Source organism: Leopardus geoffroyi, chromosome E2 (assembly GCF_018350155.1).
Source record: "Leopardus geoffroyi isolate Oge1 chromosome E2, O.geoffroyi_Oge1_pat1.0, whole genome shotgun sequence".
Classification (NCBI taxonomy): domain Eukaryota; kingdom Metazoa; phylum Chordata; class Mammalia; order Carnivora; family Felidae; genus Leopardus; species Leopardus geoffroyi.
Window position 1 is genome coordinate 7,912,874 of NC_059335.1, and position 24,504 is coordinate 7,937,377.

At 53.9% G+C, this 24,504-nt stretch overlaps 1 protein-coding gene across 7 annotated transcripts in view; it reads right to left on the minus strand.

The window, feature by feature from the left end:
- MYH14 (myosin heavy chain 14) overlaps positions 1-24,504 on the minus strand; it is a 107,067-nt gene that overhangs the window by 76,624 nt on the left and 5,939 nt on the right. For 2 of the 7 annotated variants that reach the window (XM_045441737.1, XM_045441744.1), the window contains exons 2-7: positions 12,498-12,908; positions 6,702-6,858; positions 2,810-2,837; positions 2,577-2,679; positions 1,924-1,944; positions 543-635 (exon numbers count right to left, since the gene is read on the minus strand). In XM_045441737.1, the coding sequence (XP_045297693.1) occupies positions 543-635; positions 1,924-1,944; positions 2,577-2,679; positions 2,810-2,837; positions 6,702-6,858; positions 12,498-12,908 (813 nt within the window). Of the gene's footprint in view, positions 1-542; positions 636-1,923; positions 1,945-2,576; positions 2,680-2,809; positions 2,838-6,701; positions 6,859-12,497; positions 12,909-15,271; positions 15,390-16,046; positions 16,180-17,141; positions 17,681-17,938; positions 18,014-24,504 lie in introns of those variants that run through there. The other 5 variants (XM_045441742.1, XM_045441741.1, XM_045441740.1 and 2 more) reach the window with 5 other exon arrangements.

A 24,504-nucleotide genomic window follows, 5' to 3' on the forward strand; every position in this document is an offset into this window, starting at 1 on the left:
CAGGCCCCCAGCCCCTCCTCCCTCAGACCCAGGGGTCCAAGCCCACAGCCCCTCCTCCCTCAGACCCAGGAGTCCAGACTCCCAGCCCCTCCTTTCTCAGACCAGGAGTCCAAGCCCCCAGCCCCTCCTCCCTCAGATCCTGGAGTCCTGCCCCCTGCCCCCTCCTCCCTCAGACCCAGGAGTCCTGCCCCAGCCCCCTCCTCCCTCAGACCCTGGAGTCCTGACCCCCAGCCCCTCCTCCCTCAGACCCTAGAGTCCTGACCCCCAGCCCCTCCTCCCTCAGACCTTGGAGTCCTGACCCCCAGCCCCTCCTCCCTCAGACCCTAGAGTCCTGACCCCCAGCCCCTCCTCCCTCAGACCTTGGAGTCCTGACCCCCAGCCCCTCCTCCCTCAGACCCAGGAGTCCAGGCCCCCAGCCCCCTCCTCCCTCAGACCCAGGAGTCCAGGCCCCCAGCCCCTCCTCCCTCAGACCCAGCATCCAGTCCCTGGCTCCTCCCTCAGACCTAGGAGTCTAGTTCCCACCCCCTGCCCCAGACACTCACAAATCGGGAAGAGTTATCATTCTTCACTGTCTTGGCATTGCCGAAGGCCTCTAGGATGGGGTTGGCCTGAAGAAGCTGGCGCTCCAGCTCACCCTGCGGGCGTGGGAGACAGCAGGTCAGTGAGGACCGCCCGGGGTAGGGGGGGGGCGCTGGCCCAGCTGTGGGGGGGGGGGTCTGTGCTGCAACTGGCTGGGGCCTGCTTTCCCGATTGTTAAGGGAACAGGAAGAAACTCCAAGATACAAGGAGAAGTGGAAACATCACAAAACATAACGAAAGCCAGCTGCAGATCACAACGTGATCCCTTGAGAGGGACGCCTGAGGGGCTCAGTCGGTTAAGCGTCTGACTTTGGCTCAGGTCATGACCTTGAAGTTCTGGAGTTCGAGCCCCACATCGGGCTCTGTGCTGACAGCTCAGAGCCTGGACCCTGCTTCGGATTCTCTGTCTCCCTCTCTCTCTGCCCCTCCCCTACTCATGCTCTGTGTCTCTGTCTCTCAAAAATAAATAAACATTAAAAATTAAAAAAAAAAAATCTAGGGGCACCCGGTTGGTTCGGTCGGATAAGCATCCGACTCTCGGTTTCAGCCCAGGTCATGGTCTTATGGTTTTCATGAGTTCGAGCCCCACATCAGGCTGTGTGCTAACAGCAAGGAGCCTGCTTGGGATGCTCTCTCTTCCTCTCTCTCTGCCCGTCCCACGCTCACTCTCTCTCTCTCTCAAAATAAATAAATAAGAATTTTTTGGGGCGCCTGGGTGGCTCAGTCAGTTAAGCATCCGACTTCGGCTCAGGTCATGATCTCATAGTCCGTGAGTTCGAGCCCCGCATCGGGCTGTGTGCTGACCGCTCAGAGACTGGAGCCTGTTTCCAATTCTGTGTCTCCCTCTCTCTCTGACCCTTCCCCGTTCACGCTCTGTCTCTCTCTGTCTCAAAAATAAATAAATGTTAAAAAAAATTTTTTTTTAAATAAGTAAGAATTTTTTTAAAAAAGAAAAAAAGATCTGTACTATCAATATGACGTGCTTCAAAGTCTGGCACATAGTAGGCATTCAAGAGGCGGTAGGTCCCTTCTACCATTCAGGTCTGACTCGGCACATTCGAAAGAATTTTGACATCAACAAGCTGCGTGGGCCATGGTAGGGCCATACCACACGGTAGCATGGAACCAGGTGTGTGCCCCACAACAGCAGTGGGGAGCCCCGCATGTACACAGTGGGGCTGCATTAAGTGACGGCACACACGGCCGGGCACGCACACGGAAACAGGAGCACGGCTCCCCGGTGGCCGGCGATGCCCTGGACCTGTCTGCCGGGAGGACGTGGGTGGGGCTGACCCGGGGGGCGGGGCACGAGGGCAGGACTTGAGGCGACTCCCGGCTACTCACATAAGACACGGTGACGGCAGCCTGAGGAAGCCACGGGACACGAGACACGGACCAGGACACAGACCGGGACGCGGCACATGGAACGTGGACAGACACACAGGTGAACCGGAGGTCCCGGGTGGCGGGCAGGGTGGGGACAGACGTGAGGGGCGGCGAAACTGGGCACGTGGGGTCGGGTGGCCCGGGTTCGAATCCTCTCCAGCCCCTTCCTGGGAGCGTGACCTCCGACGACCAAGGCACCCCAGCCTCGCCCTCGGTCCCTCCTCTTTCACTCAGGAAAACGACGCCCACTCACTGGAGCGTTGGGTTAACGTTAAGAAGAGAGACGGGCACTACGCAGACGCTCCCTGCTGAAGTACACGGAGGACTGCAGGTGCTCAGATCAGGCCCGACACGCAGTAGGTGCTCAAGACCGTCAGCGCCTACCACGTGCTGCGTGCCGCTCCAAGGGCTAAGGGGGTCAAGATCCGGCCCTCGAATTTCCGTTTCCAGGCACACAGGACGCGCGCAGGCAGCACGGGCAGCCGGTTGAAGGCTCACAGCTGTGGCCCCTCCACACGGGAGGCAGGGGATCATGGGGAAAGCAGAGCCTGGGATGGAGGGGGCACTGCTGGTGGCAGGGTCCAGAGCGGGTCCCGAGGCAGGTAACTCACCGGTACGCCTGGCTCCTTCCTGCCCTTTGGGGACGATGCCACGTGGGCGAGGTACTGGATGACCTTCTTGGTGTTTTCTGTCTTCCCAGCCCCGGACTCCCCACTATGGGGGGAGAACACAAGGGGGAAGCAAAAGGGTGGACCGTGGTGCCAGGTAAGACCTGCCCATTGCAAGCAGAGCCACACCCAGCCAGGACCCTGCCTCCTCCAGGAAGTCCTCCAGGATTACTCACGTGCAGAGAATGGACTGATCTTCACGATCTGGAAGAGATAGAGGGGGACAGGTCACCTGGAGGGTCTCGTCTCTCTAGTGAGACTTTGGTCCCTTATACCAAACCCTTTTCAAAGGGGGTAAGGAAGCCTTTTGCCCCCAAAAAGGGTTTAAAAAAATTTTTTTTTAATGTTTATTTATTTTTGAGAGAGAGAGAGAGACAGAGCGCAAGCAGGGAAGGGGCAGGGAGAGAGGGAGACACAGAATCCGAACCAGGCTCCGGGCTCTGAGCCGTCAGCACAGAGCCCGATGTGGGGCTCGAACCCAGCGACTGCGAGATCATGACCTGAGCAGAAGCCAGATGCCCAACCGACTCAGCCACCCAGGCGCCCCGCCCCCAAGAAGGGCTTTGGTGTGTGACACTCCCAGCCCAACTCAGCCTCTTGCCTGCTATGTGACGCTGGCAAAGTAGCTATCCCTCTCTCAGCCTCAGTTTCCTGCCCCATCAAAAGGAGCCAACGAACTCCAACCGGAAAGAATGTCATTCCTTCAACAAACTTCAATTTGAGCCCCTGCGTGTGCCTTTGATATCCAACAGGCCACACACAACACAGCAGCGACTCCCCCAGCGCTCACCCTGCGCCTGACACAACCCTTCAAGAAACGTGCACTGACTACCTACTGAGTGCCAGCCGCCTACGACAGTGGGAACTGGCAAGGTCCCTGCCCCCTCACAGAGCTTCTGCTTGAGTGGGGACAGGAAGCACATAAAGTAAAGCCGAAGGTGATCTGACTGGTTAGTAATGCCCGCAGATATCCTTGATTGTCACAACCGGGAATCCTGTCAAGCACCCTACAATGCATGAGACGCCCCTATGTAAGGAATCACCCAGCCCCAAATGCCAATAGGGTGAGGAATAAGAAACCCTGGTGCAAAGAAGTGACTGAGGGGTAGAGAGCCAGGAAGGCTTCCCCGAAGAGGTGGTGTTTCAGCTCAGCCCTACAGGACAAGGAAGTAGGGCAAGAGCATTCCAGGCAGAGGACACAGCCAGTGCAAAGGCCCTGTGGTGGGACCAAGCTGGAGATGTCTGAGAGACAGAAAGGAGGCCAGTGAGGCCGGGGGACAGGACAGAGCTGGAGATAGGTGCAGAGGGGTTTGGAGGCCATGGTTAAAGGCTCTGAATGGGGGGGTGGCGCCTGGGTGGCTCCGTCGGTTAGGCATCCGACTCTTGGGTTTCAGCTCAAGTCATAATCTCACAGTTCATGAGTTTGAGCCCCACGTCAGACTCCAGCTGACAGTGTGGGGTCTGCTTGGGATCTGTTCTCTCTTTCTTTCTCTCTCTCTCTCTCTCTCTGCCCTTCCCCTGCTCACACTCACTCCCTCTCTCAAAATAGATAAATAAACTTAAAAAAAAAAAAAGATCTGGATGGTTTTTAAGCAGGACAGGAGGCCTCTACGTGGTTTTCAGCCAGAGGGAGAGCTGCATTCAGCCTGGTTTGGCAGCCATACGGACCCGTGGGTTCAAGGTCCAGCCTCCCCTCTGCCTAGTAACTCCGAGGTGCTCTGTGCCTCAGTTTCCCCATCTCAAAGACGGGGCTCAAATCTGCCCTGACATCACAGGGCTGTAGTCAGAACTCAGAGAGAACGTCCAAAAAGTTTCTACATACTAGCTGGTATAGAGTGCTGCTTTGTGGCCTGTTTTGTGTCCAGGGCTGAGCCCTGGGGCCCGGGATCTCGCTCTCACATCTTTGAATCTCACACGCCCAGCACGAATTGTAGTTTGTTGAGTGTACCACGTTGTATTCAGCTGAGGTTTCAGATTCAGAGACGGGGAGCCACTCTGCCAGGGTCACACAGCAAGCAAGGGGCTGAGTTGGGGTGCGGCATCGGAACCCGGGCGGGTCACACCCACAGCACCCAGCCCAGGAGGAGGATGCGACACACAGCGTGACTTACAGGGAGGCGGAGGTTGGGGGCCCTCAGTTGAAGTCCCATCCCAGACACCCACCCACCACTGGACCGTAGGCAATGACCGCACCGCTCTGTGCCTCAGTTTCCCCATCTGGAAAGCAGGGATAATGAGCACACCTACGTCACGGGGTTGCTGTGAGATTTAAACCTGTTGATTCACGAAAGGTGCCTAGCACAGAGTAGCCACTCACCCTTACTTTATCGTACGTTGATTTATTCCCGAGACGTAATAACTAATATGTAATAACGGCTAAAAATTATTTTAAAAAGAAACGTAGAACAAATTAGGTGACATAACGAAAGGCGATCAGCGCTCCCGATGATTACATAGAAATTTATAATGTGAATACAAGAACATCGCATACGGATGCGTTCTATCGCATAATGCAGGCATGTGATATATCGGATATTACACCAGTGGATCTCAAACTTGGCTCCAGCATCAGAATCCCCCGAAGGAGCCCAGGAATCTTGTGCCAACACTGACCGCTGAGCCTCACCCCGAGAGTTTCTCTGACTTAGCAGGTCTGGAGTGGGGCCCAAGTTGGCAGGTCTGACAAGTGCCCATGTGATGCTGATGCTGGTGGTGAGGGCACCACACTCCGAGAACCACTGCGTTATATAATACAAATGCGGTATTGTAACACACGATAGAACGATGGCATGTAATAAATGATATAAGATACACAAGTGATATAAGGATATAAATGATGTAAGTATATAGGTACCATATAAATATCCTGCTGCATACTATTATACGTCAGTAAGACATACATTTTTAAAACAGTGAATGTGCTTCATATAAACCAAATAGTTATTCAAATAAACTTACAATAAATACATAATGGTTACATTACGTATAAGACACGTGAATTATGTAATTTTGCCTGGACATCTTTTTTTTTTTCATTTTCAAAAATATTTTCTAGGGGCGCCTGGGTGGCTCAGTCGGTTGGGTGTCCGACTTCGGCTCAGGTCATGATCTCGCGGTCCGTGAGTTCGAGCCCCACGTCGGGCTCTGTGCTGACAGCTCAGAGCCTGGAGCCTATTTCAGATTCTGTGTCTCCCTCTCTCTCTCTGACCTTTCCCCATTCATGCCCTGTCTCTCTCTGTCTCAAAAATGAATAAACATTAAAAAAAAAAAAAAAAATATATATATATATATATATATATTTTCTAGGGGCGCCTGGGTGGCTCAGTCAGTTAAGCATCCCACTTCGGCTCAGGTCACAATCTCACAGCTCATAAGTTCGAGCCCCACGTCGGGCTCTGTGCTGACAGCTCAGAGCCTGGAGCCTGCCTCGGATTCTGTGTCCTCCTCTCTCTCTGCCCCTCCCCTGCTCGTGCTTTCTCTCGCTCTCTCAAAAATAAATAAAACATTAAAAAATTTTTTAAAATTTTGTAAATGTCTTACTTACTTTTGAAAGAGAGAGAGAGACAGCGCATAAGCAGGGGAGGGACAGAGAGAGAGAGGGAGACACAGGATCCGAAGCAGGCTCCGAACTCGTGAACCATGAGATCATGACCTGAGCCGAAGTCAGACGCTTAACCGAGTCACCCCTGTGCCCCTGCCTGGACATCTTTGTGCAACCTGACCAGCCGTACACAGCAACCCCATGTTGCCCATCATCTATGGGACTGACATTAATTCCGTGGCAACGCAGATCATGTCCACGACATAAGTGTTGAATGAATGAACACCAAGAACCACTGTCTCAAGAGGAAATGTTGCAGAGGCCTGGGTGAGCGAACACAGAGACAAATAAAAAGGGGGCCTGTCTGGTAGGACCAGAACTTGCCCGCTGAGCCCTCCATTTGTGTTTCCTCCTGCCCCACAAAGAAGCCTCACAGAGTCTGAAATTCTTAACCTGTCATCTTATTCTGACCCCCAGACCAGCCCCCCTTGGAAAGACATGCCCAGCAGTCCCAGCCCCACACTCACCCTGGAGCATGCTTCGGTAGGCCCCCTCCGTCACCGCATACACATGGGGTGGTACTTCATGGCGCTTCTTGCCCCGGTACATCTCCACAATGGCCTCCGTATAGATGGGAAGCTGCTTGTATGGATTGATGACCACACAGAAAAGGCCAGAGTACGTCTGCAATGGGCAAGAAAGGAGAAAGCTTCAGCTGCCTGCCTGAGGCCCAGAGGGCAGCATGGGACTGCCATGTGCGGTTGGGCATGTTGTGCACTGCACGAGGATATCCATCAGAGGGGCTGCCATTCACACCAGGAGAACGCAGACTCGAACTTTTGTTACAAAGACTTCCAGGCTGATGGTAAAAGAGGATCTTTCCAAATGGCACAAAAGTGCTGTATGGATGATTCACCGTGAGAGAGTGTGTGGCCTTTACAGCCAACCAGACTTGGCTCACAGCCCATCACCGCCTGGACGCACACACACAGAAAGCGACCACGTGCCAGCTCATGTGCACCACCCTATATAATGGCGGGAGACTGAAAACGACCTGCCTTCATGTTCTTTTTTTTTTTTTAACTAATTTATTTAAGTCATCTCTACCCCCGACTTGGGGCTCACACCCATGATCGCGAGATCAAGAGCTGCAGGTGCGTCCAGCTGACCCAGCATGCGTGTTCTTTCAATGGATTCCTAGGACGCTCTCGGTGTACAGATGGAGAATTCTCTCCGAAACATTATCGAATAAAGAAAACAAGGTGAGCGCTGTTTGCACTGCAAGAGGCAAAAGAGGAATAATTTGGATGTCTTTGTGCGCACGGGCATAAAACAGCCTCAGAAGCCATCACAGTCTCTGCAGCTGAAACAGGACAGGGACAAGCCTGCGGTTTCTACTGAAAACAGACTCATAGGGCCTCGTACGCGACAGCCTTTGAGGCACACTCCCATCGGGGTTTGGAAATGCTAAGTGTCAGGTTTCAAGGTGCGTGGAAATAAAGCTGCGATTTTTCTTGCGTCCAAGTTTACGGACGCCCCGAATTCGTCGTCACACCCGTGGGGGCCTGGGGTTCAGGGCCCCGTTAACGGGTTAAGAGCTTTTCCAGCTCACACAGAGCATCTGGTGGACGGGAGGCACTGAGGGCACAGAGAGGCGACAGGATGGCCAGAGAGCTGCCTGGCCACCTAGCTAGACCGACCCAGAGAGCTAGCCGGCGAAGCTAGCCGGAGTTGCCCACAAAATTAGCCAGACAGTTAGCTGCTCGGGGACCCGGCTAGTTAACTATTAAGCCGCTCGGCTACTCAGCCAGCTAGCCAGCTACTTAGCTGCCTGGTACAAGGACTGCTTTAAGCTCAGACAGCTCGAGCTTCTCAGGGTGTGGCCACCACAGGCTGGCCCAGCTCCCCGGTGCCAACCTTTTAATGGTGGGAGGGTGGGTGGCCGGCCGGGAGCAGAACAACCGGTTTGCTGGGTGTCTGCCCTCCCTGCCTTGAGCTCCCCTGTTCGAAGCAGAGGGCGGGGCGGCCGGACCACATTCCCTGGGAGGGTATCTCATGGCTCCTGGCGCCCCGGCCCCCACTCCCGGCTGGCAGAGGAACCCCCTCCCCATGCCACCCATCGGCTCACCGCAGCCCCCCTCCTGCCAGCCACACCTCGTTGCCCGGGCGACACCCCTCCACCCCGTGGCAACCCAAGTTGTCTGCCAAGGCCAGGGAGCAAAGGGCAGAGGCTGGGGCATGCAGAGCTGGGGACGCCCGGCAGAAGGGTCTGGAGCTCTGCGGCCCCAGCCCTCGGGGCTCTGAAGTGGACCAGCCCAGCAACTCCCCCCACCCCCACCCACCCCCCCCCCCCCCCCCCCCCCCCCCCCCCCCCCCGTCTCTCTCCCCGGTCTCCTCCCCACCTCATTACAGAGGCTGTGGGGATTAAGGGAGATAATGAATAAAAACCCGCTGGCCCAAGGCGGGGCCCATAAAAGGCACTCCCAACGCAGGTCCGAGACTCTCATGTTACCCATCCCGCCTGGGAGCTCGGAGCTTCGGAAGCCGAGTCATCCCGGGTTTCCAGCTGCGTGTGGCTGGCACATCAGAGGGATTTGCCCTCTCTGAGCCTCAGTCCCCAGGCCTGGGAAATGGGGCTTTTAACCCTCACCACCTAGAACGATTCTTGTTTTTATTGTCTAATGGTTATTTATTTATTTTGAGAGAGAGAGCAAGCGTGCGTGCGTGCACGCCAGTGGGGGAGGGGCAGGGAGAAAGAGAGACAGACAGACAGACACGGGGAGAAGCGCAAGCAGGCTCTGATGCGGGACTCGAACTCACGAACCGTGAGATCATGACCTGAGCCGAAACCAAGAGTCAGACGCTTAACCGACTGAGCCACCGGGGTGCCCCCACCACCTAGAAAGATTCGGAGTGAACCCCCACAGCGCATCTTTGGTGCCTCAAGGAGCAGGGAGCACAGCGTGTGCTCCCCACACACGGGTTCCCTTCCCGCCCGAAGCATCCCAGCAAAGGGACTGAGACCCTCAGCAACTCAAAGCCAAATAATGTTATTAGTGGCCGAAACCGGGTTTCTGGCGCCCCGGACACCTCACTCTCCACCGGGCGACACCGCCTTCCCCATCACCGGTCAGCCGCTAAGCAAATATTTACAAAGCGGGGGCCCGAAGGCAGGACGGGTGCAGCCCGATGACACCTCTAGCATCTTCTGGCTGGCGCCCTGAGCAAGCGCCTGGAGCTTTCTGGGTCTCACTTTCTCATCACACGAGGACAGGAACAGCACTATCCACATACGGCTGCTGGGAACCATCCAGAAGTTCACGTTGCACGAGTGGGCCACAGCAAGGGCCCGGGCGCCCTGTGCGGGCACAATACGTTAGCTGCTAACTACTGCCGGGCCAACGGCCTCTCCTCTCCAAGGTGTGGGAATAGTTGCTAATTCCTACCTTGCAGCCCTGGGCAGGGGTGCCGGGGGGCGGGTCAGCAAGATCACATCAGAAAGTTTAGAACAGGGAAAGCAGGCATTCGCTAAGTGCTAATGATTATTATTAAGGCCCAATTAGCTTCCTGTCTAGTCTTCTGGAATCTCCCATGTCACTTCCATTTGTGAGATCCAGAGCAGAGGTCTCTTTCCCAGGGCTTGCGAGAGCAAGGGAGGGCTCAGCAGGGGCCAGCGCGGCCTGGAGAAGGTGCCAATGCCATCCAGGGTCAGATAGCCCTCGATTCAAAGCCCGTGCCCATCACCACAAGTGGAGGGGCCTGAGCCGGCCACTGGCTCTCACAGCCTCGGTTCCCTCCTTCCTAAATGGGAGTCTGACTTCATAAAAATACTCTGAGCTTGGGGCGCCTGGGTGGCTCAGTTGGTTAAGCATCCAACTTCAGCTCAGGTCATGATCTCACGGTCTGTGAGTTCGAGCCCCGCGTTGGGCTCTGTGCCGGCAGCTCAGAGCCTGGAGCCTGCTTCGGATTCTGTGTCTCCCTCTCTCTCTGCCCCTCCTCTGCTCATGCTCTGTCTCCCTCTGTCTCAAAAATAAATAAACATTAAAAAAAAATTTTAAAAAAACAAACACCTCCGATCATGTGCTTTGTGACCTTTAACAGGGTGGATATCGGGGCCACTTTATTTATTTACAATATATATTATCTATACTAAGTATATTTATATTATAATATTATAGTATAATATTTATATATAAATATTAATGTTTATAATATTTTGATATATGTCACTCCTGATGTCAATGTCCTTTTATCACTCTCCTTAAAGTTTTGTTTTTGGGGGCCTCTGGATGGCTCAGTCGGTTGAGTGTCCAACTTCAGATCAGGTCATGATCTCACAGTTCGTGGGTTTGAGCCCCACGTCGGGCTCTGTGCTGACAGCTCAGAGCCTAGAACCTGCGTCAGATTCTGGGTCTCCCTCTCTCTCTGCCCCTCCCCTGCTGGCGCTTTGTCTCTGTCCTTAAAAATAAATAAATGTAAAAAAAGAAATTTTTTTTAAGTTTTGTTGTTTTTAATATAAAACCAGCACTGTTCCTTTTGAGGTGTTAGCTAGGAATTTAATGATTTTTCTTGGTGGGGGGGGGGGGGCACACCAAGGCGGTGAGACCACAGTCCTGTAAGCAGATGTCTGGAATACCACTCTGGGGCCAGCCTCCTGGGTTCAAATCCGGGCCTGACTCCTTCCTATCTAGGTGACCCAGGACCCAAGTCACTTGACATTCCTGAACATCAGGTGATAGCAACAGTCCCCCACCCAGGGGTGCGCTGATAACCCAGTCAGCGCTTAGAACAGCACTTGGCACATGGTAAGTGCTCAGTAAATATTTGCTAGCCACCATTATTATTATTTTTCGTTATTATTGTCGACATTCTTTGTCAATCTCTTTAATCCTGTTTGCTCTAATAACGCTCTGACTGCCCATTAGAACCACCCTGGAAGCTTATTAAAGAGACCAACGGCCTTGTCACAGCCCCAGAAAGGCTGATTTACACGGGGGATGGGGCTCAGGTGCTATATTTTCAAAAAATTCCCCACGTGATTCTAAGGCAAAGACAGGCTTAAGAACCACTGCCCTACTCCTCCTGTCCGCTGTGAAGACGAAATCATGGGAGGTAGGAAATGCTCCATAGTCAACCTCAGTATCATCAACACCATTTGTATCTTTTTTCCTCAAGTTTATTTATTTATTCCTGAGAGAGAGAGAGAGAGAGAGAGAGAGAGACAGCGCAAGCAGGGGAGGGGCAGAGAGAGAGAGAATCCCAAGTAGCCTCTGCGCTGTTCGCACAGAGCCCCATGCGGGACGTGAGCTCACGAACTGTGAGATCATGACCTGAGCTAAAACCGAGTCGGATGCTTAACCGACGGAGCCACCCAGACGCCCTCATATTATCTTTATCTTAAGAGGCACCAGAGCAAAGGGATGGAGCCTGGAGCCAGACTACCCAGGTCTGCCATGTCTAACTGGGTGACCTTGGTCAAGGGACTTGACCTTTCTGTGCCTCAGTGTGTGTTTGTTTTTTCATCTGTAAAACGGGGACAACATGCTTTATAATTGTGAAAGTGTATGGAGACAATATATGGAAGAGTGCCTAGTACATGCTTAACAAATGTCAGCTTTTACTGTTATTAAATCTCTCCGGGGCCTCAGTTTCCTTTTAGATAAAAGGGGCTTAATAATAGCCTCTCCTCTGTGCGAAGTGAGAGGGAGGGAATTAACACATGGAAGGCGGTTAGCGCAGAGCCTGACCTGCCGGTTTCCATACGCGGGGGTTGTTATCCATTATTATTACAGACCCACATCCCTTTCTCAAAATCCTCTGGACGTGTTATATTTGCAAAATCGGAATTTTTTTTACACTTGAGGAAAACAGTAAAGCGCGGGGCATGTACTGTATAATATTCCGGGCCACCCCCAATGGGGTCGGAGGCAGTTCCGCTGGTCCAGTAAACTGGAATTTGGCAACCGCGCGGGATGCGTATTAGATAGAAATCGCCCAGCGTCAGGGGCGCCTGGGTGGCGCAGTCGGTTAAGCGTCCGACTTCAGCCAGGTCACGATCTCGCGGTCCGGGAGTTCGAGCCCCGCATCAGGCTCTGGGCTGATGGCTCGGAGCCTGGAGCCTGTTTGCGATTCTGTGTCTCCCTCTCTCAGCCCCTCCCCCGTTCATGCTCTGTCTCTCTCTGTCCCAAAAATAAATAAACGTTGAAAAAAAAAAAAAATTTTAGAAATCACCCAGCGTCAGTCGAGTCCAGTCGGGTGCTGACACCCAGCTCCTCCGCCCCCCCCCCCCCCCAGCACCGCCCTCCCCGCAGGAGGCCACTCACGTAGATGAGGCCCGAGTAGTATCGCTCCCGGAGGTTGTGCAGCACCGAGGCCTCGTTGAGACACGTGAGCTCGGCCATGTCCTCCGCCTTGCTGAACTTGGGCGGGTTCATGCGCTGGATCTGGTCCCGCGGCAGCCGCAGCCGCCGCCCGCTCTCCGCCAGCTCCACCTCGGCCTCCTCCTCGCCCTCGTCCCGCAGCGCCGCCGCCTCGAACCCGTGCAGCTCCGAAGGCACCCACACCAGGCGCCGCGCCGTCCACTCCACCTGCGGCGAGGTGCCCGCGCCCCCGGGCCCGCCACCCACGCCCGGCCCACGGGGCGTGAACAGGTACGGCTGGGCGGCCTCTGGCACGGGGCTGGGCCTGGGGGCCGCCTTCCGCCCAGGCACGGACAAGGTCACCGCGGCCATGGTCTGCAGGGGAGAGAAGAGAGTGGAGTCAGGTGGGGCTCCATCCCCAGCCCGGGCCGCCCCTGCCCCCAGGCCGTCCCCACTGCCTTTCTTCGCAGACCTCTTTTTACACATCTGCAAAATGGGCCCACAGATCTCCTTTACTAATTCCATTCATTCATTTAATAATTATCTAACAAGCCTGGCTGAGCCAGGCACCATTCAAAGCCTTAGCAACGGATTCTGCCCACATTAATAACGCCTCTACCTTCCAGCCCTGTGCTGTCTGTCCAGTGTGGGAGTCACTGGGCTCGCCTCCTGGGCACTTAAAATGGAGAATCCAAACTGAGATAGGGTCCTAAGTATAAGACGCACGCAGATTTCCAAGATGTGGTACCACAAAATAATCGTTAGTATTTTTTATATTTGATGACTGCTATACTGCAATGATAATTATTTTGAATACACTCGGTTAAATAAATACATCATTAATGTCACTTGTTCCTTTTGAGGGTTTCCTCAAAAACTCAAAAGGCTTTTTTGTTTTTAGAGAAAAAGAGTGCGCAGGGGAGAGAAAGGGAGAGAGAATCTTAAGCAGGCTTCATGCTCAGCGCAGAGCCTGATGCGGGGCTCGATCCCACAACCCTGGGATGATGACCTGAGCTGAAATCAAGAGTCAGACACTCAATCGACTGAGCCACCCAGGTGACCCCCAGTTGGTGTGGTTTGTTTTGTTTTTTTTTTCCATTTTTAATGTGGCAACTAGAAAATACTAAATTACATATTTGGCCTGTATTGTATTTCTATTGGATAGGGCTGCTCTAATCCCAGGAGGCAGATAAAAAGATAAATAAGTAAATTATATAGTATGTTAAATGTGATAAGTGTCAAGGAGAAAAATAAAGCAGGAAACAGGAGATGTGAGGATTGAGGGGTGCTGCAGTTTTAATTGCCCAGGGAAGGCTTCTCTGATGTGGTATTTGAATAAAGACCTGAGGGAGATGAAGGGATGAGCCATGGGAATGTCAAGAGGTAAAGCATTCCAGGCTGGGAGAAGAGCCAGTGCAAAGGCCCTGAGGCAGGAGTGTGCCTATGTGTCTATGGCATTGTAAGAAGCCAGTGTGGCTGGAGCTGAGTAAACAGGGGGGAGAAGGCAGTAGGGGAGGTAACAAGGAGGACCAAGAGGGCCAGACCGGGTCATGATGAGGGCATCAACCTCTTAGGTGTAAGCCCTAGGAAAGTGTCAATCTGATTTCTGTCACGCAGGTTCCCCAACCACCTATGGTCTACCCCACAACTGCAGAACAGACTCAAATCTCATGCTTTAGTAATCCGTGCCCTGCTTCCTGGCAACCCGGCTTCCTTTTCTTTAGGATGGGGAGAGAGGCCCCATTCATTCACTTCTCCATTCACTCAACATTCCCTGAGGCTGTCTGGGGACCCAGAGATGCTTCCCATGGGGCTCTGCCTTGAGGAGCTTCTGCAACCAGTGTGAGCACTGAGCCGATGAGCCGTGGTGGAGACACTGGATGAGCCAGAACGTGCTAGACCCCTCCCTGCCCTCAAAGGGCACACAGATCAGCGGTGAATAGACCACAGCAATTCCAGGGCGGTCTAAGCACCAGTCGGGAAAAACACCCTCCCTGTCCCTGAAGACGTCTGCCTCTTCTCTTCCGCCACCTCAAACGCCCGCATCACTGCCCCGCCACTCCAGTCACCGGAATTCGCGAGCATTTGTCTCCCCATCTCAGTGTTTCTGCCTCTGCCCATCAGGCCCCCCACCTCCAACATTCCCCTGGAGAAGTCCCTCCAAACGGCCAATTCCTTTTTTTTTTTTGAGAGAGAGAGGAAGATTGCAAGAGTGGGGAAGAGGGGCAGAGGGAGAGAGAGAATCTTAAAGCCATGCTTAGCACGGAGCTCAACACGGGACTCAATCCCACGACCCTGGGATCATGACCTGAGCCCAAATCAGGAGTCGGACACTCCACCAACTGAGCCACCTGGGCGCCCCATCACCCGGACCCCTCCCCCCCACACACACACACACTCCTCGGGCCTGATGCTCTCAGGCCTCAAACCAAGGGTCCCCACAGTCAAGCAGCAGGGTTCTACCACACTCCACGCCACAGACCCCCCCAATTGCCAAGGCTAATCCCAGGCCTCCGGTGAGGCCCTGATCCACCCAGAGCCAAGTCCCATCCCTGGGACTTTGCCCCTACCCTCACCCTACCCCACCCACCCACTGCTCCCTCCCATCTGCGACCTTTGACCAGGAAAGGTTTGGGAGTTTTTGTAATCCTCCAGTCCTAGGCCTCCCCTCCCTACAGCCAGGAGTCTGGGCCCCCAGTCCCTCCTCCCTAGGACCCATGAGCCCGGGGGCCCCTCACCTCACTGCAGCCAGGCTAGAGGTGAGGATGATGGGACATCCAAATTCTGAGCCCCGACAACAGCCCCGGTGAGGAATGCCGGCAGGCCTTGGCTCGGAATGGCCGAGCCCCTCCGGCAGCCCCGCCCTCGTGAGCCGGCAGGAACACCTTTGCCAGGGCTCATTACTGTCACCAAGGCAGGTGCTTTCACCTGCCCTGGGAGGGGCAAAGACTGCTGGGCTGGAAAAGGAAAAGGAGCCAGGTATCCGCCCCTGGGGCAGGGGCTGGGCCCTTGGCATCCAGCCCTCTGACCTCAGCCTAGTGATAGTTTTGGAGTACCCTCATTGCCAGACCCGGAAATCCGGGCCCCCAGCCCTCCTCCCTCAGACCCAGGGGTCCGGGCCCCCAGCCCCCTCCTCCCTCAGACCCAGGGGTCCGGGCCCCCAGCCCCTTCCTCCCCCAGACCCAGGAGTCCAGACTCCCAGCCCCCTCCTCCCATAGACCCAGGAGTCTGGGCCCCAGCAGCTCCCCCCTCAGACCCAGGAATCCGAGCCCCCAGGCCCCTCCTTCCTTAAGACTGGGAGTCCAGGTCCCCAGACTCAGTGTTCCTGGCCCCAGTGCCTTTCTCCCTCAAGATCTAGGAGTCCAGTTCCCAGTGCTGTCCTCACTCAGACCCGGGATTCCTGGCCCCCAACTCCCCTCCTCTGATCCAGGAATCCGAGCGCCCAACCCCCATTTCCCCGAGACCCAAGCGCCCTTGTGGCCGCCCCTTCAACCCCCGGGTCCTCTGGGCTACCTGGGGCCGCCGGCTGGTGCGGGGCCGGTGCGGGAATCAGGAAGATGGGGAGGGGCACGGGAATCCCCAGGCCGCTTGAGCTCTCAGGTGCAACTACCTCCGCGGTCCAGCGCGGGGCGGGGCCACGTCGCGTCACCGGGAGGGAGCCCGGCTCTGATGTCACCCAGCACCTGCCCGGCTGGGAAGGGGGCGGGTCCTGGAGCTGCAGGGCCTTTCACCGGGGGGGGGGGGGGGGGGGGGGGGCGATGGGCGGGGGGAGGTGGGAGGGAAGAGGAGGCGGAGATGAGATTGTTGCCAGGTGGGCGGCGGCGGCCGCAGCGGCGGCACCATGCGCCCCTCCTCCTCCTGGCCGGCAAAAGTCAAGGGCCGGTGGGGCGGCGAAGCCTCCGCGGTTCGAATCCCGCTCAAGCTACCTGGACCTCCGCTTTCCTCTCTGTGAATTGTGGCCAATGAAATAAGATGATGTGGGAGAAAATGCCCCCAGCCCAGTGTTTAATCAAGCAGTGCCTCAGGACAACATTTAATCTTTCTGAGCCTCAGTTTCCCCAACCCCGGACAACACAATCCACAGAGAGGACTAGGTGTATCGAAGAAGACCACGGTGTTACTCCGGCCTCCGGAGCTCCTTTCTTCTCTTGGGCGAAAGGAGGACTCAATAGTGGTAAGCGCATCTACTCTGCGCCGGTGTTTTTCTGCTCTCAGAACATCTCTCCGAGTTTTAATTCATAGAATGATCTCAAAAACCAATACGATAGCGGGGCGCCTGGGTGGCTCAGTCGGTTAAGCGTCTGACTTTGGCTCCGGTCATGCATGATCTCACGGTTTGTGAGTTCAAGCCCCGCGTTGGGCTCTATGCTGACAGCTTGGAGCCTGGAACCTGCTTCGGACTCTGTGCCTTCCTTTCTCTCTGCCCCTCCCCCACTTGCACTGTCTCTCTCAAAATAAATAAATAACATTTTAAAAATTAAAAAAAAAATGCAATAGGGACGCTCAGGATCCTCATTTGTCCAATGGGGAAATCGAGGCACGGAGAAGGGAAGTAACGCGAAGAAGGTCACACAGTCACACAGAGGGAGAGTTGGGACTCAAGCTCACCCGTTTTCTTTCTTTCTCAAGAGGGATTTGGAGAGAACGGGTAGTGGGTACTCTCAGAGATCAATGTCTTCCTCCTCGTTGGTGAAATCTCTTGAACCTGCTTCCCCATCTACGCCATAGGGACCACAGCCTTCCTCAGGGGACTACTGTGAGATTAGGTTAAGGGGCCCGGCACACAGTTGGCCTCCAAAGTGTTATTCTTAACCCTTCTCCGTGCAATCACCGCCTCTGTCCAGCTTCAGTTTTCCCTCCCTGTAAAATGGGTCCAATATAACCCATCTCGAGTTACTATAATTTTTTAGTTGTAAAAAATAAAAGCGTCCAAGTACATCATAAGTGCTCAAATATGTCTTTCCCTACCCCTCTGCCTCTGCCAGGCATGACCCCTGCCTCTGGTCCGCAGATTTTACACGTGAAAACAGAGACACTGTCATCTGGGGGCGGAGGAGTGAAGGCGATGACTCAGGTATTAGAGCGTCCAAGGTCCCTAAGCGAGCCTCAGTTTCCCCTCCTGCGGAATAGGCCTGGAGCCCCCAGCGAGGACCCAGACCCGGCCTTACACATAGTAGGAACTCGAGTTGGGGGCGGGGGGAGTGTAGACTCCCCGCCCCGCCCCCCCCGCCCCCCCCCCCCCGCCACCGTCCCGCTGCGCGCCCAAGGTGAGTGGCCGCGTCACCGCCTCTCCCCCGCCGCCCGCACCGCCTTCGGGGCCCGTATCCGAAGCCCCTAGGCTCCAGCCTCCCCGGGCCCAGCCCCGCTCCGCCGCCTCCGGCGGGCAGCGGGCCCCGGGCACTCACCGGCTTCCAGGGCCGTCCGAGGCTTCGGCCTGGGGAGAAAGAGGGGCGGGCCCGCCAGGAAAGCCCCGCCCACACGAGCGCAGCTGGGGCCAATCGGCGCCCGCTGCGACAAGCTACGGCCCCGCCCGTAGGGGACGCTCCCGCCAATCAAGAGGAGCGGCTGGCTGACCGGGCCAATCAGAAGTTGTCGGAGTGTGCCAGCCGTGGGAAAAGAAGGGCGCCGGAGTGCGGGGCCAGGCGGCGCGGTCGTGGGCAGGACCCCAGGCCTGACGGGCAGGGAAGGCGACCAATGGCGATCTGTGGGGGGCGGCTGGGGGCGGGAGGCCCAAGGGATACGGGTGAATGCGCCGCTTTGTACGCGCTGCATGAATGGGGGCCTTTGTGAGAGTTGGCGTAGGGGGGGTTGGCGGCTGGAGGCCGGAATGCCTGGGTCCCCCGGGAGCCGGCGGGCAGGAGAGACAGGAGAGAGAATTCACTGTTGTCGAATCCCCACCACGTACCAGGCACTCTCCCAGGCTCTCACCCACCAGCGAGGTGTGGGCGATACCGTCAGGAATAATAATGATCATTTATTGAGTGTCCGATGTAAGCCAGGAGCTGTGCTAAGCGCTTTACCTGCATGATCTCATTTAATCCTTACAACTACTGCTTGGAATTAAGATCTTCATCTTCCAGATGAGGTAAACCCAAGCTTAGAAAGAGGGTGTTAATTGCCGAAAGTCATGCAACTGGCAAGTGGCAGAGCAAGGACTCTGATCCCGCCAAATCTGACTCCAGAACTTGTGTTCTTTTTTTTTGTTTAATGTGTGTTTATTTTGAGAGAGACAGAGAGTGAGAGAGAAAGAACGAGTGGGAGAGGGGCAAAGAGAAAGGGAGAGAGAGAATCCCAAGCAGGCTCCCGCTATCGGCGCAGACCCGGATGCCAGGCTCGAACTCAGGAACAATGAGATCGTGAGGTGAGCGGAAACCAAGAGAGGGAGCCACCCAGACGTCCCCAGCACTTGTGTTCTTAATTAATCACCATGCTACAGCCAAATGGTGGTTAATGCTTCCCAACTTACAGATGGGAAAACTGAGGCTCAGGGAGCGGCAGGTGAGTTCCCAAGGTCACAAAGCAAAGGCCCAGCGAACCCACAAGGTGGAGCCCGCGACAGAAGCCAGCCTGTTGCGGGAGAGCCCTGGACCATTGGTTTTTGAGCGGTGTCCCCATTTCACAGGTGTGCTCTGAGACTGCAGGAGGAGTGAGCAGCTAGGGTGGCAGCAGGGGCCTGCTCGTGATCCAAGCACCAGTCAGCCTGGCTCCGCTGTTCAACAGCTGTGTGGGCTTGGGCCTGTTGCCGGCTTTTTTTTTTTTTTTTTTTTTTTTTGAAGTTCCACTGATTTCTGCATCTGTAAAATGGGATGATGTCTCCCTGCCTCTGCTCTTGCCCACCCCCCCCAATCACACGCACGCACACACACACAGACTACTGCCAATGGGATCCTGTCGAGCTCTCTTCAGACGGCACCCCTCCTCTGCTCAGAAACGTGTGCTTCATGGCTCCATCTCAAAGTAAAAGCCGTTCTCACCGTGGCTCACTGGGTGATGTGTTCCCTGGGGCTCTGTCTGATCTCATCTCCCTTTCCTCTCCCTGTCACTCCTCTCCAGCGGCACTGGCCTCCTGGGTGTTCCTCAATTCTATACACACTCCTTATGCGTGGTCCTGCCTCAGGGCCTTTGCATTTGCCGTGTCTTCCATCAGGAACTCTTTTTCCCCCAGATTCTGCATGGCTGTCTGCCTCTCCTATTGCCAGCTCTCCTCCAATGTCATCTGCTCTGGAAGGCCTGTCCTGACCACTCTATGTAAACTGATCCCCCTCATCACTCTCTCCCCTGACCTTGCTTTGTTTTTCCTCGAAGCGCTGGAAGTATTTATGTGCTTATCTATTGATCATCTTGTCTCCTCACTAGAATATAGGTCCCGAGAGGGCAAGGATCTTTGTTTTGTTCAGTGCTGGATCGTCAGGGCCAGGCACACAGTAGGCACTCAGTGAGTTTCTGTTGAGTCAATAGTAACAAATCCTTGTATTATATGAATGAGTTAATGCGTGCAAAGAGCTTACCGTGGACCAGACATCAGGGAAAGGCTGAATAAACAATGATTATTATGAGAGTTGTGATCTGTTGCCCTACAAACCCTTCTGATAGCATGCAGGAGAGAAACAACGCAGCTAGAGAAAGTCTACCACAAGGGAAAGGAGCCAGAGAAAGGGAGAGGTTGAGAGGTAAGAGATGGGGAACAAAGACACAGGAGGAGAGAGATGGAGTTGGGTTGGGGGCAGAAACAGGTGCAAGCGTCCGTCTCCCACTGCATTTGCCCAGCAAGGCGAGTCCTCGTGGGCAAGAAGCTTTGACATTGCTGTGTTCACTGACTACTCTTTGCAGACAGAGAAACTGAATTCCAGGGAGGGAAGGACTTTTCCGAGGGCCCCGAACTGATAATACAGCTCACATGTCTAAGGCCTGATTGCGTGCTGGGAAAGTGCCCACCATTATCTCAGTGCATCCTCATCCGGGTCCCGTGAGGTTGGCACTGTCATTACCCCACTGCACAGGCCAGCAACATGCCTAGGGTCCCCTGGCTGCTCCTGGTGGCAGATCTGGGCTTAGATTGCAGGAGATCAGACCCCTGAGTCTGTGCGGCTAACCAAGACAGAGCTGAGACCGCTGTTACTCCGACCGAAGTGTTCTCCATGAAAGCCTCCTGCAGTGAAGATAACGGGAGCTGGGGGCGCCCAGGCGGCTCAGGCGGTCAAGCATCGGACTTCGGCTCAGGTTGTGATCTCACAGTTTGTGAGTTCAAGCCCCGCATGGGACTCAGCACTGGCAGCGTGGGGCCTGCTTGGGAATCTCACTCTCTCCTCTCTCCCTGCCTCTCCCCCACTCATGCTTGTTCTCCCTCTCTCAAAATAAATGGATAAACTTAAAAATATATATATAACACGAGCTGCTATTTATTGGCAACTGTGTGCCAGACATTGCGCCCTTTGTGTGTATTAACTCATTGGATTCTCTAAACAATTCTGTGAAATGGATACTTTTATTATCCTCATTGGACTGAGAGAAAACTAAGCCTAAAGCCCATGAAATCCCATGTCCTTGAGGGCACCAGGGAAGAGTGTGTGAACTAGGACACAACAGAAACTCAAACAAGAAAGAAGGCTCTGGCACGCCCCCATTCTAGCCATACTCTGCCTGGTAACTGGTGATGTCATCAGTGCCGGCTAGGGTTAAATCTACTTGGCAACTGGTGATGTCATCATTCCCACCGAGGAGGAAGCAGGAGACGTCATTACTTCTGCTCAATCTATGGGGTAACTGATGATATCGATGACTGGTGATATTGAGCTTCCTTTTGCTGAGGATGGTCTATGAGACGGTTGACTGTGCTAAGCACTTTAATCGTTGGGGTTAGATATCTAGCACTTACTGTTTTCCAGGCACGGTGCTATCCCCTTTATGAGTCTTGAACTCCAAGGGGTAGGTACTAGTGTCACGCCCATTTTACAGATGAGGACACTGAGAGAAAGCTGCCCAAGTGTGCACAGCTAGAAAGCATCAGAGCCCAGATTTGAACCCAGGCAGTCTGGCTCCAAAGCAGGGAATGTGGATCACTACATGAAACCACCAGAGAGTGACTGAGACCCGGGAAACCAATTCAAAGCCGTCCATCTGTCCTCTACCCCAAGTCGGCTACAGAAGGTCCTCAGGATAAAGCCCCAAACTCATTCTCTTGGCGGTCAAGGCATCTCCACCATCCACCCATCTCTTCACCCCAGGCACGGGAATCGTCCCCATTAAGTTGTGAGCCCAAAGCTGTCAGGGGCCAGGTCTGACTCCTCTGTGGGTGCAGCATAAGCTGTAATAGACAGGGAACTCAGAAAATCGGGGTGGACGGACTATCGGGATGGATGTATCAGGGAGAAAGGAGACAGGAATGGGGGAGCATTCTGAGCCCCCAGAGGCAGAGAGGGATTCCCTCGAGCTTGCACAGACCTCATTATTCTTAACTCCTAATGACCTTGTTATGCAGAATCTGAGGCACGGGCAGCACAGGTGTGGGATCAAAGCCATCGGGGAGCCAAGTTCGTATACAAAAATAAAATGTTGGAGCTGAGAGGAGAGGAGACAGGAGAATCAGGCAGGGGCTGCTCTGTGGAAGAGATTCTGGGAGGATTCTTTTTTTTTTTTTTAGATTTTATGTTTAAATCTCTACAGCCAACGTGGGGCTCGAACTCACAACCCCGAGATCAAGAGTCACATGCTCTACTGACTGAGCCAGAAGAAAAAGTTAGGGGAGCAGCTCCCATGCCTGGAGGGGCTGAAGGCGTCCCAAGTCTTAACAGAGACAAAGACAGGGACAAAGAGCATGTTAAATTTCACTGTGGGTCCCGACTGTAATCCTCCCTGCGCACTGTCTCTCTGTGGTAAAGAGCTGAATGATTCTAGTATTTTATTTTTGGTTGCCAGGCTGTTCTTTTCTCGCATGTGACTCAGGGCTGGAACTGGCTCCGAGACAAGAGCAAGCTGGCAGCCAGATAAGTGAAGGGTTCAGTTCCGTGACAACAAATATTTATTGAGTGCCTACTACGTGTCAGGCCTGTTCTGAACAAGGGGTCAGCAAACATTTTCTGTACAGGGCCAGGCAGTAAATACATTCAGCTCCCAGGGCCACATGGCCTCTGCTGTACAAACTCTGCTTGCCCTGGGAGCAGGTAAACAGCCATGGATTATATGTAAATTATATGTGTGGCTGTGTTTCCCTAAAACTCTGTTTCCGTAGACAGGAGGTGGGAGGGTTTGACCTGTGGGCCATAGTTTGCAGACCCCTGTTCTGGAAGCTGAAGGGGTGGAGGTTACAGAGACATAATCCCAGCCCTCACAGAACTCAGATATTCATCTACTCCTACACGCAGGTGGAGGGAAACTGCTCACACCTAAGTGAGATCCTATCCTTCCTCTGCTCGGAGTCCACCCCCGACACCAGTCTCACTCAGTTAAAGCAAAGTCTTCATGGGGTCCCACAGGCCCCTACACCCTCTGGCCCGCTTTGTCCCCTCTCCGACCTCATTTCCTGGCGTCTCCCCACTTCTCTGCTCTAGCCGTGCTGGCCTCCTTGACGCTTCTCAAATATACCAGACTCAGCCGTGCCCCAGGACCTTTGCACATGCCATTCTCGCTACTGTAATGCTCTTCCCCTAGATAACCCTTTGACTGCCTCATCTCTTTCTAGTCTCTGTTCAGATATCACCTTTTCCATAAGGGCTTTTCTGAGCACCTTGTCTCCTGGACTCCTGATGCCCCTCACCTGCTCACCTTTTGTTTTTGTTTTGTTTTGTTTTGTTTTGTTTTGTTTTGTTTTGAACCACAGCACTCAGCATCCTCCAACGTGCCAGTGATTTGCTTATTACATTCATCATTGTCTGATGCCCCCAACTGGAATGGCAGCTCCGTGCTGGTGGGAATTTTTGTCTGTCTTATCCCCTGCTGTGTTCCCAGTGCTTATAAAAGAGCCTGGCACACAGTAGATACTCAACAAATTCTCGCTGAAGAAATGAATGTGCCCTGGTGATAGACTGAACAAGTGAACACATAATTATAGAGCACATTGGCAAATCGGGGTAAGTGCCGTGAAGAAAAAAGCAAAGAGGAACCTGGGCAGCTCAGTCAGTTAAGCAATGGACTTGATTTCAGCTCAGGTCATGATCTCATGGTTTGTGAGATCGAGCCCCGCATCAGGCTCTGTGATGACAGCGTGGAGCCTGCTTTGGATTCTCTCTTTCCTCTCTCCCTGCCCTTCCCCTGCTCATGCTGTCTCTCTCTCTCTCTCCCAACCTCTCTCTCTCTCGAAATAAATTAATTAATTAAGAAAAAAAAAAGAATTGCATCTTTTAAAAAAAAGAAAAAGAGGGGCACCTAGGTGGCTCAGTTGGTTACGTGTCCGACTTCAGCTCAGGTCATGATCTCACAGTTCGTGGGTTCGAGCGCCACATCGGGCCCTGTGCTGACAGCTCGGAGCCTGGAGCCTTCTTCGGATTCTGTGTCTCTCCCTCTCTCTGCCCCTCTCCCGCTCATGCTCTGTCTCTCAAAAATAAATAAAAATGTTTAAAAAATTGTAAATTTTATGAAAAAAAGAAAAAGTAAAGGACGGAAGAGAGGGCAGGGAGTTCTAAAATCCCTTTGTTATTTTAGAAAGGGATCGGGGGAATCCTCTTGAGGAGGGGACATGTGGAGTAGAAGGATGATATGACAGTACTATGAGTAAATTAATGAATGGATGGATGTGGAACTGATAGAATAAATAAATAACTGAAGGAGTGGATAAATAAATGGCTGGTGAGGAAATGGATGACTGAATGGAGGGATAAGTGAATGAATGGAGTGTATATATACTAAATAAATATATAAGTGGGCAGATGAACAGAAGAATCAATAAATGCATAAACAGATCAAAAGATGAATGAATGGACAGATGGACAAACGAATGGATGGATAAATGGTCTTTTGTGCCCCCGTACCTTTGCAC